At 37.3% G+C, this 19,144-nt stretch overlaps 1 protein-coding gene across 8 annotated transcripts in view; it reads right to left on the reverse strand.

Moving 5' to 3' along the window:
* Positions 1-5,913: 5,913 nt before the first annotated feature.
* LOC106873831 (ubiquitin-conjugating enzyme E2 H) overlaps positions 5,914-19,144 on the reverse strand; it is a 77,486-nt gene continuing 64,255 nt past the window's right edge. For all 8 annotated transcript variants that reach the window (XM_052976430.2, XM_014921342.3, XM_014921356.3 and 5 more), the window contains exons 4-8: positions 14,906-14,980; positions 10,986-11,025; positions 9,213-9,265; positions 6,889-7,017; positions 5,914-6,306 (exon numbers count right to left, since the gene is read on the reverse strand). In XM_052976430.2, coding sequence (XP_052832390.1) covers positions 6,188-6,306; positions 6,889-7,017; positions 9,213-9,265; positions 10,986-11,025; positions 14,906-14,980 — 416 coding nt within the window. In that variant the 3' untranslated portion in view covers positions 5,914-6,187. The remainder of the gene's footprint in view (positions 6,307-6,888; positions 7,018-9,212; positions 9,266-10,985; positions 11,026-14,905; positions 14,981-19,144) is intronic.

The following is a 19,144-nucleotide window of genomic DNA, read 5'->3' on the forward strand; positions in this document are numbered from 1 at the left end:
CAAGGGACAAACAGACACTCACAAGACTTTGGTTGGCCTTAGGCTAAGTGCCGCACAGAGGAACTGAACCTGAAACTATGTGGTTGGGAAGCAAACTTCTTACCAAAAAAAAAAAAAATTTTCAATTTCCTTGAAAGAACAATAAATATAAACAACAATAAAATAAGAGATCAAACAAACTTTGTAAACTGGAGTAGATAAAGACAGAGAAAATTTTATTACAGGTTAATTTGTGAATTACACAAATAAATGGTTTGTGTTCTTTGTGCTTACCAAACTGAACACTGGTTATTGTTTTTTTTGCATTTTGGATAAGGATTTTGAATCTTTTTTTATTGTGTGTGTATGTATGTATATATATATGTATCATGTGTGAGTGAGTGTGTCTGTGTGTGTGTGTGTGTGTGTGTATATATATATATATATATATATTATATATATATATGTATGTATAATTTTTTTTTTGGTTGGCTTACATTGAGCCATAAACTTTATTAACAACAACAACAGCAACAACAAATAGCCAGGAATCAACCACTGTGTGACCCCCCCTTCTTCTCCCTCACCCAAGAACAGAAGAAAAAAATGGTTTAAAAAAGAAAAAGAAAAGGAAAAAAATTTAAGCTGAAAAAAATTTTGAAAAAGTTTTTTTTCAAAAATAGAATAAAAAAAAAGTTGACTGTAACGAAAAAAAATTAGCATTTCCCTTTTTATGGCAAAAAAAAACAAAAAAAATTCTTAAATAATGGCAATTATAATAATAATAATAATCAACTACAACAGTGGTGGCTGTTTGTTTGTCTGCAGGAATTTACCATTTTCTTGGTTTTCTGGTACCAGCATATATCAAAACAGTTTCTCATTTAATGAGACTCTGACATTTTTCCTCACACAAGAAATATCCAGACTTTTTTTTCTTCTCCTTCACTTTTTTGGGGTTTTTTTCCCTCAAAATTGTTACATTTCCTTCAAATTGTCTTCAGATTTTTTTTTATTTCATTTGTTTTACTGTTGCTTGTTTTGTTGTTGTTTTCTTTTTGTTTTTTCATACTTTCTTTATAAAGTTAAAAATTCACTCCTCCCCCAGCCCAACCCCTACCTCCCACTTTTACCTTCATTAATTACCAGCAAATTTGGTTGTTTTTATTTTTTTAAATTCTTTTTTTTTAGCCCTTTCTTTTCTCCCTGTACCCACCCATCCCTCCAACAAATCCCAAATAGTCTTCTCCAGTGTTATTATTATTAATATTATTATTACATTTCTTTTTTTAAGTTTTAAACATAACAATATAAGTTATTTTATATTTTTTTTAAACGTTTTATATTCTTTTTTGTTGTTTTTTTTCCCAACTTTTTTTCAGATGGTGAATCCAAAATTTTTTGTTTTTATATTTTTTTGTATCATTTTTGTTATTTTAGTTTTTTAATTATATTTTATTTTAATTATATATATATATATTATTATTATTTTTTTTTGCTTTTTTAGGTGAGAATGATTGAATGCCAGAAAAAAAAAAAAATTCTCCTACCAACCAATGCACTACAACCATGTGGCTTGCTGTCGAGGGATTAACAGGGATTATCAGGAGGATATAACAAATAGAAGAGATTATTTGCATGCATATGCATATATATATATATATCTACATACATATATGTGTATGCACATATATATATATATATATATATATATATATATATATACATATGTATGCGTATATATATATATGTGTGTACATATACGTGAATATGCACAAGCATGTGTGTGTGCATCTATATGTATATATATATATATATCTATATATGAACAAACATATGCATGTATGTATATGTAAGTGCATATATATACATATATATGCATATATCTATCTATATACATGCATATGTAAAATGGAGGGAGAGGTAATGAGAGAGAGACAGTGATAGAGGGTAAATGCTGAATGAAGGAGGTTGTAGCAGAGAATTGTCAGGAGGGGGGGGGGGGCAGGCAAGCTTGGTTGTCTGTCTGTCTGACAGAAACCATGAATGTTCTACTACGGAGAGAGAAGGGAAGAGGGAAGAGAGGGAGAGCAAATGAAAAAGGAAAACAGAGAGAGAGAGAGAGGTGGGAAGGAGGCAGAGAAAAAAAAGCATTGATTTCAACCGTTTATTGATTCAGGTGCACCCCTCCCCCCCCTCTTCCTCGGAAGGATTCACTATCAAAATCCATAAAAAGGTGGCCAACAGCAACATCAACAACATCAACAAATGATAATAATGATAACACTATCACAAACCAGCCACTGGGAGAGTTTGGAGGGTTACTTTTTTTTTTTTGCAGTGGACAGTTGATTTATCACATAAAAATTCTGGATTTTAGATACGAGTTTATTTGGGGCAGGGGTTTTTTTTTTTTTCATCTTTTTTTTGCAAGCTAAAATGAAGGACAGCAGTTCACATTTTTCACGGTACCTGCTCCGAAAAAGTCACATGACAAGCTACTAAAAACAAAAGGGACCACCCTACACACCCCTACCCTAACTCCCCCCCCCATGTGAAGAAAACGGTGACGGCTTTAAGAGTTTTGTTAAACATTTATTTATTCACTTTAATTATCCTTATTTTTGGCCTTTCTTATTGATAGATGAAGATATGGAACTTATAAAATCTCTAACACTGCATTGATGGATACATATTCTCTAGTTGTGAGTTAACAAGGCTACCAATGGTTTCATGTTCAGAGGGATCTCATCCAAAACAGAGATAGGTAGCAATGATCCCATGCGCTAGGCTTAAGAGATTCCTCTTCACCTGAAACTATTGGTAGCCTTATTAACCCACAAAGAGTATACATATATATATATATATATATATATATATATATATATATATATATATATATATATATAGTGTGTGTACATACACACACGTCAAGAAGGACGTTTATTGATGATGATATATGCATGCACATGTACTATCACTTGCTAAACGTGTGTATGTGTGTATGTAAATGTATGCACCATTTGTTGCAGTATATAATTTGCCTTTTCATACCTATATCCAAAGAAATATAAAGAGGTATTTATGGACTTTTAGCATCAACAGTAAAATGATTAAATTATTATTATTATTATTATTATTACTACTACTACTACTACAAAGTGATTTTGAAATGATTTGATTGATTCATAAAACAAATGAGACTTAATGTGAAGACTCCCCACCCCTCCCGACAACAAATATGAATTTTAAACTTTATTTACCGCTCCAAGTTTAGGATGAATTTTCTAATAGCAGGACTTCCCTCAGTATATTTAGCTAGAATTGCCAAGAGGAGGCTTTTGGCAGTTACAAACAACAAATTAAAAAAAAAAAAAAAAATTATCCCTCGTTTTATTTAGTGAGCTACTGGTGATCCCTATTTTCAAACGTGTGCCTTGGCCCCCCCCATCTGCGGACAATGCAACACTGGAAGTCAGTAACTAAAATTAACCAAACAGCATTGAAGATGAAAGAAGAAGAAAAAAGTAGGAAAGGGGACAGGATTGTATGTGTGTCCCCAAATAATATTTTCCTTCTCTTTTGCAAGCACAATTATGACCAGTATATGTGTATTTTAGTCAAAGCTCCAGCAGAGACTAAGAAACTAAGAAACAACCAGAAAAAATAGTACAATAACTTTAGGCTATTTACTGACAATACATGGCCCCTATTTGTTAATGTATTGGCTAGAGAGGGAGTAAATTCTAGTGCCCCAAGAGGGTGATGTCATGAAACACTTTCAGGTCATACAATGTCCCTGATATTTTATGACATAAAACAGTCATCTAACATGAGACCCAAGATTTTTTATATTCATTTGGAAGGTTTTTCCGGGTTTTTCATTTTAGTGTTTTGTTCTTGTTGGTTTTGCTTCTGCAATATAAAATAAAATGGAACTACGCTGCTATGATATAAACATTGAGGATATATATATGTATATATATACACACATATATATATATATAAAAACACACACACCAGTTAATAAGCCAAGGTAATGATTTCAAAAACTATATATATAAATAAATATAATATATATATATATATATATATATATATATATATATACACACACACAAATACATATGTATATAAACAAATATATGCATGTAAATAGAAACATATATATATATATCTCACACATATACACAAATATATAAAATGTGCTTGTGTGTATGTATACTAATTTGTGAATGGGGTTTCTCCTAATAGGACAAACAATACAACTGCAATTAATATAAATATTTTTCAATCCATTACTGACTGGCTAAATAGAAGAAGCCTCCAGCGATTAATGTGAAGAGTAATGGAATTACAGAGGATTTCACAAATGGAATCGACTGAAGTTGAACTCTATGGAAAGACAGGGATGAAAGAATTCAGGGGGCTTTAAAAGCATTCACCAGTACTAAAAAAAAAAGGGTGCAACAGTGTGAGTGTATATATGTGTGTATATACATACATACATACGTATATATATACACATATATATATATACACACATACACACACATCTCACGTACAGAGGTATAACATGATTGTACAAGTAAATGTGCTGGAGTTAGTTCCCCTTGCAGCCTTCCTAGCCCTTTCAGCCAAAGATTTGCGGTGAAGAGAGTTGATGGATAACGGGGGACCTTATTATGAGATCAGCAACAAGCCGACAGCTACGGTAACAACAATAGAAGGGACAAGAGAATGAAGAAAGACTACGGGCTTGCTAAAAACACAGACACTATTATAGTACTATTGCTGCTGGTGGATTCTATGAAACAACAAAAATAATATATATTATATACATATATTCATGTGTGTTTATATATATCTATGTATGTGTATATGATATATTTATTATATATATATATATTATATATATATATATATATATATATATATATATATATATATATATATATATATATTATATATGGGTGTATTCTTTCATTTTAAACCTGTTACAATGATTCTTCTAACTGTCAAAGTGTTACCAAGAGCCGCATGGTAACTTAGCGATAGTCAAAACAGCCTTGAGCTAAGTTTTAAAATGAAACTGCTCCTCTTGCATCAATGTACAGAGGACCAAAACTTTATATTGAACCAAATTCAACCGACAAAGTAAGAAGTCCCAGAAGATAACAAATTTTCTGTCTTGTTCTTGTTGTAGGCTGACCCCGACACATGGAAACTTACAAGCTGAACTAGACATAAACACAGTGAAGGGTAGATAAGAGGTGAAGTAGAGAGAGAGAGAGAGAGAGAGAGTGGTATGAGAGGTGAGAAAGAAAGAGAAGGAGGAGGGTGGAATGAAAGATGGAGAAGAATTTTGGTAAACTGGCAACAAACAGCAGGAACAAGCAAGAGGTAAGATGGTGGCGGGGGGACTGGAGATAAACAGGGTGTTAACAAGAGATGGCTTCAACAACAAGCCACAGAATTGTATGTGTGTGTGTGTATTTTGAAATTAGGTGTATGTGTGTATATATATATATATATACACACACACACATATGTACGTGTGCGTGTGTATGTGTGTGTGTGTGTGTATATATATATCTATGTACGTGTGTGTGAATATCATATATATATATATATATATATGCAGGCATATATATATATATGTATGTGCATATATATATATATACACACATACATACATACATGTATATCTGTATATATACACACATACCTTTATATAAATTTACAAGTACATATGTATATACAAGTGCATATATATATATATATATATACATATATATATATATATATTATTAATATACATACATATCTACATGTTCACACACACACAAACACACACATATATATATACATATGTGTGTGTGTGTGTGTGTGTGTGTGTGTGTGTAGATATATCCTTTTTATTTTGAGTTTCAATTTTTGTTCTTTGTTTTAATTATTTTTTTTTTCTCTGAATTTATTAAAATTTTTTTTTTTTCTTTTGCTCTTTTTTTTTTTGTTCTTTTTTTACTTTCTTCTTTCGAACATCAGAAATTATGTACATGTATGTAAGATGTGTGAAGATTTTTAAAAAAATACCCAACAACAAGGAACTATCAACAACAACAACAACAACTCCTCTTCTTCTTCCTCCTCCTCCTCTCCCTTCCCTCCTCCTCCTCCACCTCCTCCCCCAGTCACTGAGCCTGTGTTACAGTTCCATATCCTGGACTTCGTCTTCGGAGAAGTCACTCATAGAGCTCTCTGTCGAAGTCGATGTGTGCTCCTGTTCACGAAGGGCTTCTTCTGTTGCATATTTCTTCACGTATTCTGCAAAACCACACAGAACAAGAAAAATGTAAACAACAAATAAAATAAAAACCAATTAATTGAAAATTGGAAAAAAAAAAAATCTTCTCCTCGAATAAAAATAGTTGTTTCTAATTTAGACAAAAAGCTAGCAATTTTTTAGGGGGAAAAAAGGGTTAGAGGGTTGTTACCATGGATTTCAAAAAAGGCTAGGGGTCAACACCTGGTGGTATATTATAGTTGCAAAACGAAATATGGTGTCCCTACTAGCAATTAATTCTTATATTAGTTTGTGCCTGAGGGTTGTGGCCATGCAGGAGCACTGCCTACGCAATTTGCATTGTTTCAGGACTGCTTAATTTTTAGTGAATAAGGGAGTTTTACACTGCTGCCATCATTTGCATTTCATGTTGTGATTCTGGTACGTCTGAAACGAACATACAGGTATATCAAATACCACACAACATAAGTTCTTGATTTATTAAAATTATCTCCACCTCTAGGCAATGTGTTGTTATTACCAAAAGGCAATTGGAACCAATTAACAATATAAAATGTAAACACAGGTGGGGAGATAGGAAAGAACAAAACTGAAGATCTTACCTTGAATTTTCTTCTTGTATTCGTCTGGTTTGTGCAGGTACATGGCTGCAGCATCACCATTCAAAGGATCAATAGGGTTGGGGTAGGTTAGTAACTGTGGCAAGAATGACTCAAATATATTGGACAAATCTGAAACAAACAAACAAACAGAAATAAAGCACAAAGAAATAAAATCAAATGATACTGGTTTCAAATTTTGGCACAAGGCTAGTAAGTTCAGGCCCGGAAGATGGGGGTGGGGTGTGTGAATCATTTACATTGACCCCCTCCCAGTGCTCAACTGCTACTGATTACATCAACCCCCACAAGGGGATGAAAGGCAAAGTTGACCTCAGCAGAATTTGAACTCACATTGTGAAAACAGATGAAATACAGTTAAGCATTTTTTCCAGGCATGCTAACATTTAAAAATGAAATGTAATGACAAAATTCAACAATGGAAATGTCAGCTGTGATGGTCAAGGCTGGAAGTGTTTTGATTGTAGGACAACTTGACCAGGAAAAAGCTGTTTCTAATTGTTGCCATTTTCACAGCTGCCATCGCCGCTATAACCGTCATCGTCATCATCATTATTGTTCTGAATGTCTAATGTCCACTTTTCCATGCTTCTGTGGATTGGATGAAGTTTAATGGAGACAGATTTTCAACTGGATGGTACCTTTCCTGCTGCTAACCTGTTTCTGAGTAAGGAGGATATGTCTCCATGGCCAAACATGTCTTTGCAGAAGCTCAGAAATGAACGACATTTATTTACAACAATTCCGTGATTGGAAATAAAGGACACTGCTTCCAAGACAGTGACACACATTTACAACTGTTAGAAGATATCAAAACAAGCAGACACAAAGCAAAAAAGAAAAAAAAAGAAAGAAAAAAAGAAACAAATACCTAGAGAGGGAGAGAGATAGACATAAACAGACGGACTGACTGATAGACATACAGATTAGATATGAACACATACTACAAACTCCTGTCAAACCATCCAACCCATGCCAGCATGGAAAATGGATGCTAAATGATGATGATGATGATGATATATAACTTCTGAATTCAAAAGACAACACCTCAGCAATGACTAAAAAACCCACAAAAGAAAATATCCTTCAGTTCCACAACCAAAAATGGCAGAACGATATTGTGGCTGCAACATTTTGCAGCACCCAAAAGCATTCCTTTACTTGGATCATCATTTTTCTTTCATCCATGACAAAAAAAAAAAAGAAAGAAAGAAAAAAAAAAAAAAAAAAAAAGGAATAGGATGAATGCAATTTTCATCTGTGTCCCATTTTCACAATTACCTGGCCCTTCACCACATTCAGCAGTGTTCATACTGTTGGAGACAATCCTTCATACTGGATAGCCACAGGATCTCTGTGTATTTTAATGTATTGCCTCCTTCCTTCCTAACCAATCAAGGAGCAGTCTCCTCCTCCTCCTCTTCTTCTTCTTCTTCTTCCTCCCTGCCTTCTCCCTACACTCCACGGCCATTACATTACTGCCTCGAGTCCTAGAACTCGCGGGGCCAGTCACTCAGTTTTCACGGCATATAAATGACCAAGGTCACTCACATTGACCTTGGATGGGACATCAGTCCATTGTAGGGTTACTCATTTACGGCCGAGTGGTCTGGACTGATATGAAATAATAATAATAATAATGAAATTATTGTGTATAGTGCTCAGGTGCACCACAACTCATCAAAGGTGCAATGTACAGTAGATAGAATTATGTACAAAAGTCAGGAAAGTGAACAGTGTATGAGTCATGATATACAGGTGTGCATACGTATGGAGGGTGGGGTATCAGGTGTAGCGTTGGCAAATTTCAAGAAGCATGGAGGTTTTAAAGGATGAAGTGGTTTGCTCAAGAACAGAACGCACTGCCCAGTTGGGGAATTGAAACCCTGGTCTTGTGATTTTCAGTGCTATGCCGTAACCACAAGGCCCCTGTATTTTCATATACACGCAATGCCGGCACCTCCTCCAAGAAACACCTCATCAAAACTCCCAGCTGTGGTACCTATTTACAGCCAGGAGGTGTGTGCCAGTGACAGGTGTGTGTACAGAGGCGATGGTCAGACACACACGTGTCCAGTCCTCTGGCCAGTTATGAGTCAGGAAATAAGTCGGCATTTGGAAGGGCACTCAGCTGTAAAAACCAGGCCAAATTAGAGACTGGAGTTTAGCGCAGTCCTCCGGCTAGCCAGCTTCTTGTCAAACCGCCCAACCCAAGCCAGAAGAGGACAGATGTTGGTGATGATGATGATGATGATGATGATGATGATGATGATGATGAATAAAAATCCTGAAAGAACTCAACTCACCATATAGTGCGGTCCACGCTTGGTTAATGACATCCAAACACACCGTTCCCGACCTGTGAAATGTTTAATTAAGACATTGTTAAATTGGGAGACAGTAATCACAGGAGAGATGGAGGGATGGGGAGAGAGAGAGAGAGGGAGAGGGACCAAAAGCACAACTCTCACTTTGGATAAGGTAAAAAGGAAAAGAAACTAAAATGACCAGATGACCAGTGGTCACTACAACTTTAACAAGGTTGACATTTTGAGATGGGGAGGGGGGAGAGGAGGAGATAGAAGGGAAGAGTTTCTAAATTCTTAAGATGTAGATTTATTGCTAGATTTTATTTACATTCATTAACCCTCAACCATTGCTTCTCATGTCACTACTTTGTAGTCTGTGCTCCACTGAGGAGGTCTAACTAGATTGAAACATGACTACAGTTATCACCCATATTTACTGAAGTGATTCGTTGTTGATCTGATGTTATCTTTACCGCTTCATATAAGTATTTCTAATTGAATTTTTGATAGCTACAACATTGAATATGAAGTAGTTGTATACTGTCAACTTAATGTGACAGTCTCCTGAAGGGAATAATACTACTGTTGGTTAGACCTAGGAAGCGGTGCAGCTTTCTGTCGGCCTCGACACATTTCCTGTGTCCTTATATGTTCACAAGGGCTTGACAGGCATCTCCAACTAGCAGGTCATGCTACTCCAGACTGATGACAAGCAAAGACTCAGAAACATGTCTCTGGATGCAGGCTTAGCTAAGTGGAGGTGCTTGTCTCCCCCTTGTAAACATAAGGACACAGGAAATGTGTCAAGGCCAACAGGAAGTGGTGCAGCTTCCTAGGTCTAAACAACAGTAGTATTATTCCCTTCAGGGGACTGTCACATTAAGTTGACAGCATACAACTACTTCATCGTATCACTTCTGCATAAATCTCTCCGAGAGATTTAGAAATGTATTATTTCTAAACACTGGATATGTTGACAATAACTTCAATATATATTCATACAAACAGACAAAAGTTAACCACAACAACAGCAATGGTAACATGCATGTTCTGAGTTCAAATCCAATACAGTTTCATCAAACAAGGATTGATTTGTAAACGTTTTATAGTCTTATGAAACATCGGCAGCGCCTCAGACCAGCTGAGCTGCCAACTCTCTGTCTCTCTCTCTCTCTCTCTCTCTCTCTCTCTCTCTCCACACATGCACACACAGTTACATTGCATACACTACATATAAATACCATTCCCACGTCAACCACGCTGCCATCACACACACACACACACACACACCAGCTATATCAACCTCCTCTTCTCAAATTCTCAAAACAGCCATAACATACATACCAGAAATATTCACTTTGACACACATACACTCCTTTCATCACTTTCACATACACCTCAATACAAACACACAACCTACATATTTTTATATACTTAAATACCCCCCCCCCCATCACCATATTCACATACCCACACACACATATATACACCTATTTCAATACAGATACCAACATACACTCACACACTAAACACACAACCCCCTTATTTTCAAATACCCAGACACAAACATTTATATTCAGACACCCACATACAGATACACCCACTTCAACGCACACACACACACTTCTGTACTTTCATACACCTACAAACACACACATCGCCACATCTGAATGTCTACACATCTACTTCAGAACATACACACGCATATATATACACAGAGCAGTGGGGAGAGAAATTCCTGGCAAGAAAGTCACAGAGAAACCAACTTACACTTCATCGATGTTAGGATGGAATATTCTGTTCATAAAACCTGCAACAGACAAAAGACAGAATGATTAAATCTCAAACGAGTAGAAAAAGGGACAGTATAAATATACACAGTAATCCCTTGACTATTGTGGTAAGACAAACACACACACACACACATGATGGGCTTGGAGGTAGTGGTGATGCTGGCTGGTGCAATTTTGTGGTTTGCTGGTATGCCGAGAGAGATCCAGCGGGGCCCCTAACTGGTTCCCCAATCTTAAAGGTGTAATGTGGATGAGTAATGAGGGAGTGGCTGGTGTGGTGGTCTTCCTCGCAGTACAATATTTTGTGTGTATGTCACACCACGTTTTTGGCCTTGTCTCTTATCCCAATTGAGTGTCACAACTCTTACTTTGATATTGTTCATAGCTCATGCTCTTGAAAATGCGACATAATTGGCCATGAGAAAATTCCATTTGAGACAAATGTATTCCACCTTTTTCAAATGTTTGCCCTTGAGCCTTATTAATTGTCATTGAATATTCAAGTCAAAGTGGAAACTGAAGTCTGTTTAGTGTGAATGCAATATTTGCATCATTTGGGCTAAGTTTAATTCTGGGAATTAGAACTGTACGACCTCTGTTGGAGCCTGTTACCAATGATGCCTCAACACAATGTTCATGAAGTCTTTGCACTTTCATGCGAGTTCTATTACATAATCCTTGGCTGATCGAAAGATTCCTGAGCAGCATTACAATAGCCCCTACTTTTAAGTTGGGGCAATGAGGTGGTATACCAGATGGAGTGAGTGAGTTTATGAATTCAAATGGATAGTTCTGAACCTCCCCTTCATTATTGTAGGATAGCCAACAAGTGAGTCCCTATGTGGCAGTTTGATTTGCTAGAAATAGCAGCCAGGTCTTCTTCAAATCAAATGCTATGGTTTTATAAGGGAGAGGAAGCACTGAATAATGTTGTCCTCAATTGACTCCTTGTAATCATTGCTTTTACGTCTGTTTTGCTGACTTGGGTTGGATGGGACATTTTGAGGCAGCAATCTAGAATGTTTTTTGATCATAGGTCAACTCAGGCCTGACCTGGGGCTAAACAACACCACCAAATGAATGAGATGAGTCAACGAGGAAGTCTGAATTGCTAGAGATAGCAGCCAGGTATCCTTCAAATCAACCTCCCCACCCTCACTGCCTCAGAAAATATAGGACACAACAACAATGGTAATCAGAGATTTTCTGAAGGAAAGAAATTTCAAATAATAAAATACATGAGATTGTCACAGCTGGAGAACCTTTGACTATAATTCTACAGGATTAAGAGGAGGGCCCACATGATAAAACAAACAACAGATAAAAGACAAAACAAAATAAAATGAAATAAAAATAGAAATGATTAAGATTATGGATCAAGATTAAGAACATAATTTGTTGTGCTGGCTTTTGTTTAAAATTTTAATCCGACAAATATTTTACAAGCAACATGGCAACTAATTCATTCTAGTTACATTCTCTTACTGTTGGCAGTCATTATACTGTGGCTATGCTGGAGCACCCAACACCTTCACGTTGGTCTGAGACAACATATTTTATTGATTTTTTTTTTTTTCATTATTAAATGGCTGAGTTTATCTTGTTTTTCTTTTGGAGTAATGTGACGTACCTCAATACTTAAGTAACACAAAGTACTTTTTGTTGGATACAGACACACATCATTCTACCTGTCCATCTATCCCCTTATCTACCTACTTATGTATGTATCTATCCGTCTGTCTAGCTACCCATCTATCTGTCAATCCATCTATTTATCTACCTACTTATGTATCTATCTTTCTACATGTCCATCTATCTATCCGTCTGTCTGTCCATCGATCCATCCATCCATTTAGTCCATCTATCCACAAGAGTTTTTAGTTGAATGAATTGACTCCAGTACTTATTCCATCAGCCATTGCCAAATTACCAAGTTATGGGGATGTAAACAAACCAACAGCAGTTGTCAAGAGACAAACACACACGATGGGCTTCTTTCAATTTCCGCCTAACATCCACTCACAAGGCTACATATAGTATAAAGACACTTGCCCAAGGTGCCATGCAGCGGGATTGAACCTGGAAAGCAAACTTCCTACCACACATCAACATCTGCGCCTACGTTGATAGTTGTAATAGCAGATGTGCTGGGAAGTTTAGAGACAACAATCTATGTAGTAGCAGGCAAGTGAGGGGGAGGGCTTGCTATTGAATCTGACCATAACCTCAACACACGTCCAGTTGGTCTTTCATTTTAAGTATTCAAATTTCATTGTGTACGTGTGAACTGCTAAGTCGCAGGGACATAAACAAACTAACACTGTTGGTCATGTGGTGGTCTGTGGTAGTACAAATAATTCTGCTTTGTGTCGACACCGAGTTTGTGGTGGGGAAGTTGGAACAGTGAGGGGGAAAAAGAAAGAAAAAAAAAAGCAAGACTATTCGATCGATAATTGATCTAACATATTGATCTGGATGCTCAAGTTTTTATGTGTACACTGTCTTATAGTAGTGGTTGCCAACCTTTCCTATGCCCCATACCTCTGAAAAACAAAATGCTTGATTAATTTCTTTCACCCCACACATCCCCCTATGTTATAACCAAAGATAAAACAATCAATTTTCTAATAACTAATTAATTTTCTTTAAATTGAACCAAGATACATTAGTATTGTGGAGGGTAAACAAAGTGAACTCCTAACAAAATAAGCTTTTCATTTTGTGTACAAAAGACAAACAGATCAATAAGAAAAAATTACGAGGAGTGAAATCAATCACAATTGTGAACATGAAATTCAATAATGTCTTTGTTCCTGATTCTCATTCCTGACTTTTTATCAAAACATGGAACTTTCTTGTTGATTGTTAATCTACAGACATGAAAAGTCATTCGAGCGAGGTTGTTGCCAGTGCTGCTGGACTGGTGGCACATAAAATACACCATTTTGAGCGTGGCCATTACCAGTACCGCCTGACTGGCTCTCGTGCCGGTGGCACATAAAAGCAACCACTACACTCTCAGAGTGGTTGGCATTAGGAAGGGCATCCAGTTGTAGAAACTCTGCCAAATCAGATTGGAGCCTGGTGTAGCCATCTGGTTTCACCAGTCCTCAGTCAAATCGTCCAACCCATGCCAGCATGGAAAGCAGACGTTATGACCAAGGTGAACCTAGGATGAAAAAAAAAGCCATTCCCACAATGACCATGCAGCCATTGTTCTACTGTTTTAAAGGGAAATTCATTTGTTATTTTTAGTATGTCAAGCACCGATGACCTTGTGGTTTGATCTGAAGATGGTAGTAGTAGTAGTAGTAGTGTTTTAGAGCGTTGCTCATATAACTGCAGTGACTGTGTGTCGTCGTTAAAATACAGCTGGAGGATAAGGTGGTTGGTTGGTCTGTCGATTAGTCAGCTGGTTGATTGGTGGTCAGTCAGCTGGTCGGACAATGAGGAGGGATGGCCATATTATATATATTACTGATGATGGTGGTAATGCTATAACTGACCTCACCTGCGCTGGTGCCATGTAAATAGCACTGAGTCCATTCTGTGGGGTGGTCAGTGTTAGGAAGGACATCCAGTTGTAGAAACCCTGCCAAAACAGACACAGCAGCCTGGGGTAATCTTCTACCTGGCTGCCTCCTCTTGAACTGTCCAACCCATGCCAGCATGGAAGGCAGACGTTAAACGATGATGATGATGATGGTGATGATAGTGCGAATAATTAATGATAGTGGTGGCGGTGTTTTATTAATGATGGGGTTTCAATATTAACAGGGGAAAGTGTTTAATAATATTCCACCAGTGGTGGTGGTCATATTAAAAGGAAAAGCTGGCTTAGAAACAAAATATAAATGTACAACAGCAACAAGAGCAATGAATTTATGAAGCACTTACCTATAGAGGGAGACTTAAAAGGGTATTTCTCTGGAAGATCCACTCTTACCTTCCAGACTCCACCTTCATAAGGTGCTGAAAAAGATGAAAAAGAACTCGTTAAGTCAACATGTAAAACACATTTCTTTAGCTTTTGTAATTAAGAATTTTTAAGGGGAAGAATTAAAACAAAAGGAGAAAAGAAAAAAAAAACAGGATGGGGGTGGGGGGAATACGAAGGAGAGATGAAAGAAAGACTACAGGATGTTAGGGAGGAAAGAGGGGAGAAGGGGGTGTAAAGAGAGAGATAGAGAGAAAACAGGAGAAAGTGGTAAGGAGGATTTGAGGGAAAAGGGGGCAAAGAAAGAAAAGAATGCATCTGTGCTAGTGCCGCGTAGACACACCTGTGCCAGTGGCACATAAAAATCACCCAGCACACTGTTAAGTGGTTGGTGTTAGGAAGGGCATCTAGCCTTAGAAACCATGCCACAACAGACAATTGGGGTCTGGCCAGCTCCATGTCAAACCATCCAACCCATGCCAACATGGAAAGCAGACGTTAAATGATGATGATGATGATGATGATAATCTCAATTTGATTGCACCTATTGACATCTTTCACAACATTTCCTTCATTTTGCTGTCAGAAAGAAAACTGGTTTCCAAATTTGTTTTATAGGCGCGTCTGTGTGTCATGAGGTGAGAGGTGAATTCTGACATCAGGAACATTCTTTGAGGCCGCCACATATAATTAGACAAGGCCAAGAGGGCAATTAATGGAATTTATTTGCCAAAAATGTGATACAAACGAATTCAGTTTTTGGAAACTTGACAACATTTTAAATAAAGACAAATTAAATAATTTCTAAATGTCTGAGATGAATTGTAATTAATAGATTAATAGGATTATAAATAAGGTTTATGTGGAGGCATGTGGCTTAGTGGTCAGGGCCTTGGCTTGTGATTCTAAGGTCGTGAGCTCGATACCTGGGGGGTTGCAGTCCTTGAGCAAAAAATTTCACATTGCTCCAATCTGGCAAAAATGAGCTGTACCGGTAATTCAAACAGGCCAGCCTTGTCCCATTGTGTGTCATGCTGAATTTCCCAGAGAACTGCATTAGGCATACATGTGTCTGAGGAGTGCTCAACCACTTGCATGTTAATTTCATGAACTGGCTATTCTGTTGATCAGATCAATTGGAATCCTTGTTGCCATGACCAATGGAGTGCTAGTTTAAGGTTTATTAAACTCACAGAGAGAGAGAGAGAGAGAGAGGGTGGGGCAGAGAGAGAGAGAGAGAGAGATAGAGAGAGAGATAGAGAGAGAGAGAGAGAGAGAGAGAAAGAGAGAGAGAGATAGAGAGAGAGAGATAGAGAGAGAGAGAGAGAGAGAGAGAGGGTGGGGCAGTGACAGAGAGAGAGAGATAGAGAGAGAGAGAGAGAGATAGAGATAGAGAGAGAGAGAGATAGAGAGAGAGAGAGAGAGACAGTGACATATAGACAGTTATACACATATGTACAGAATCCAAGAGAACTTCTACATGGTTCTTCAATACACTGAAAATAGCAGCCAATTCTCCAAATCACACATTACCAGAAAAAAAAAAAGAAGGAAACGTAGCCAGAATAACGGAGTCTTGAAGATGAGATCACCAGAGTTTGGACTCTCTTGATCATAGTCCTGCTCAATCAGGACTGACCTTGACTAAAAGACAACACATACATTAGTCATACTCCAACCAAAATGTCAATCATCAATTGCAGTCAGCAGGCACTGATTCCAGTGATGGATGGTAAACGAAGTTCTGCAGCTAATAGTAGTCGAGGTAGACTTGTCACAGGAACAAAGGATGGAGACAGACTTAGTCAGAACTATTAATTTCAATCAATTCAATAGCTGAGTAGAAGATATGCTATTAGACAACCGATTCAAGGCTTGTTGGGTTCAAACCCACTTCAAGTGCTTCCGTTGTTTATTTGGGCCAAGCATTTTGATTCAGCTGTTAAGAATAAATGCCAGACATTTGGAGGAAATGTTAACTATAATAGGCTTACATCCTATCCAAGTTTATAATCTACTTCATTAAATTCAAAATAATTCCTCAAAGACTTTAGAGATATATTAGTTCCACATTTTGGCACAAGGTCAGCAAGTTCAGTGCTCGTTTTGCCAATCCTGAAAGGATGAAAGGCAAAGTCGACCGAGGTGGACTTTGAACTCAGAATGTAACAACAAAATGCTGTTGAGCATTTTGCCCGACGTGCTAATGATTCTGCCAGCTTTAGATTTGCCAATAATCTTTCACCCTTTTACTTGTTTCAGTCATTGGACTGCAGCCATGCTGGAGCACAACCTTGATAGATAGATAGATAGAGAGAGACAGACAGACAGTGACAGGGAGAGAGAGAGAGAGACAGATAGACAGACAACACAACCTTGATACAGTGAGAGAGACAGACAGGCAGTGACAGGGACTAACACTACGATCTAAACAAACCAACACCAGTAGTCAAGTGGTGCAGCAGAGGAAGGACAAACACACATACACACAACAGGCTTCAACAAAATTACTGTTTACATATTTCACCCACAAAGCATTGGTCAGCCTGGGGTTATAGAAAACACTTGCTCAAGCTGCTGTGCAGCAGAACTGAACCCAAAGCCACAAGGTTGCAAAGCAAACTTCTTACCCTCACACCCATGCCCTGTGCCTAAAAAATAAATTGAGAAAAGAAGGGACAGTGCCCATAAACCGTGCAAGTCCTTCTAGACTAGAGATATTAAAGCAGATGGCAATGACCCAGAATATCTGTTTGCAAGCCAATGTCTACAGGCATAAGGGTACATTCTGAGTGAACTTCACTTTAACTACACCCAATGAGCGATAATTAAAGTGGGTGGCATGTCTAGGCTTAACATCTGCAAGCAAACCCACCATGACCACCTCCTAAGAGCTAAAACGAATCCTAACCATATTGGAGATACGAAACTAGTTAACAGGCTTCAGACTGACAATCGATTGTTTCAGCCTTCTACGACTGTTTTTATGCGCGCACACACACACACACATACAATATAAACCTATGGTTCTCGACTATAGTCCCTGTGACCCTGGTGGTGGGGGGGGGGGAGGGGGAAGGTCCCGATAAGATTTTGTTGCTAAAATTTATTTGCAATAAATTAGTTATACTTCTACAATTACACAAAGGGATTTTAATTTTTATTTTCTTATAAAAAATATATAGTACGATTATTTTTAAAACATCGAATGCCTGTGTGGGTCCGTTTGAGTAATGTAGGAATCAAGGGAGTCCCAGAGGTAAGAAATGGTTGAGAAACTCTGATGGAAAAACCCCCCCAAAAACAGGCATTTATACAGACTGAAAGTTTATAAATCATAACACAGAAAAAACAGCAATTATAAAGATCTTCAATCTAATAAAGAAAGAGGGTCATATATCTGGATAAAGACGTATTGTGTCCTGTCTGTCTCCCTCTCTCTCTCACTCACATAAATATAATATACACACATATATACACAGCAACAAAACCAGCAGAGAGAGAGGCGGGGCAGTAAAGGTCTACCTAACCATATAAGCAAAAAGCAAAAACTAGTACCAACTGTTTGTGTGTGTGTATTTGTGCGTATATGAGTGAACGAGAGAGAAGAAGACAGACAGGACAAACAATACATCTTTATCCAAATAAAAGAAAACTATGGGATCCTCTTCATGGCCGTTCTTCTTACTAGAAACAACAGCAACTCTAATTTCCCATTTTAAAAAGGGAAGGCTGTAAATTACGGGAGGGGCGTTTCGAGTCCAGTTAAATGGATTCGTTTTCTCCCCCCCCCTCTCTTTCTCTCTCTCAGACACCCAAATATATTGCAAGTCACTGCTGATGTTGCTAATGTGATTCAAAAAAACGTGTTAGGCGAGATATTATTGCCTGTCTGTGTGTCGCACCCTCCCCGAGATGCAAGACTCTATAATTAATGATATCAAAAGATTACATTCGATAATATATATATATATATATATATACACACACCATGCCAGAAGGGATGCCCGTGGCTGGAACGCTTTTTATGGTAGATCTACTAAACCAGGAATGACCTGAGACTAAACAATATTAATGAAAACATCATGCAGTCTAAGCCGTCGTCCAACCAATTAGAAATAACCATATCTCTCTCAAATCACGCTACTTCTTAAATATTTTCAAAAAGTGCACGTTGTATAATATATATATATATATAT

The sequence above is a fragment of the Octopus bimaculoides genome, chromosome 25, assembly GCF_046866305.1.
Source record: "Octopus bimaculoides isolate indiv1 chromosome 25, ASM4686630v1, whole genome shotgun sequence".
NCBI lineage: Eukaryota > Metazoa > Mollusca > Cephalopoda > Octopoda > Octopodidae > Octopus > Octopus bimaculoides.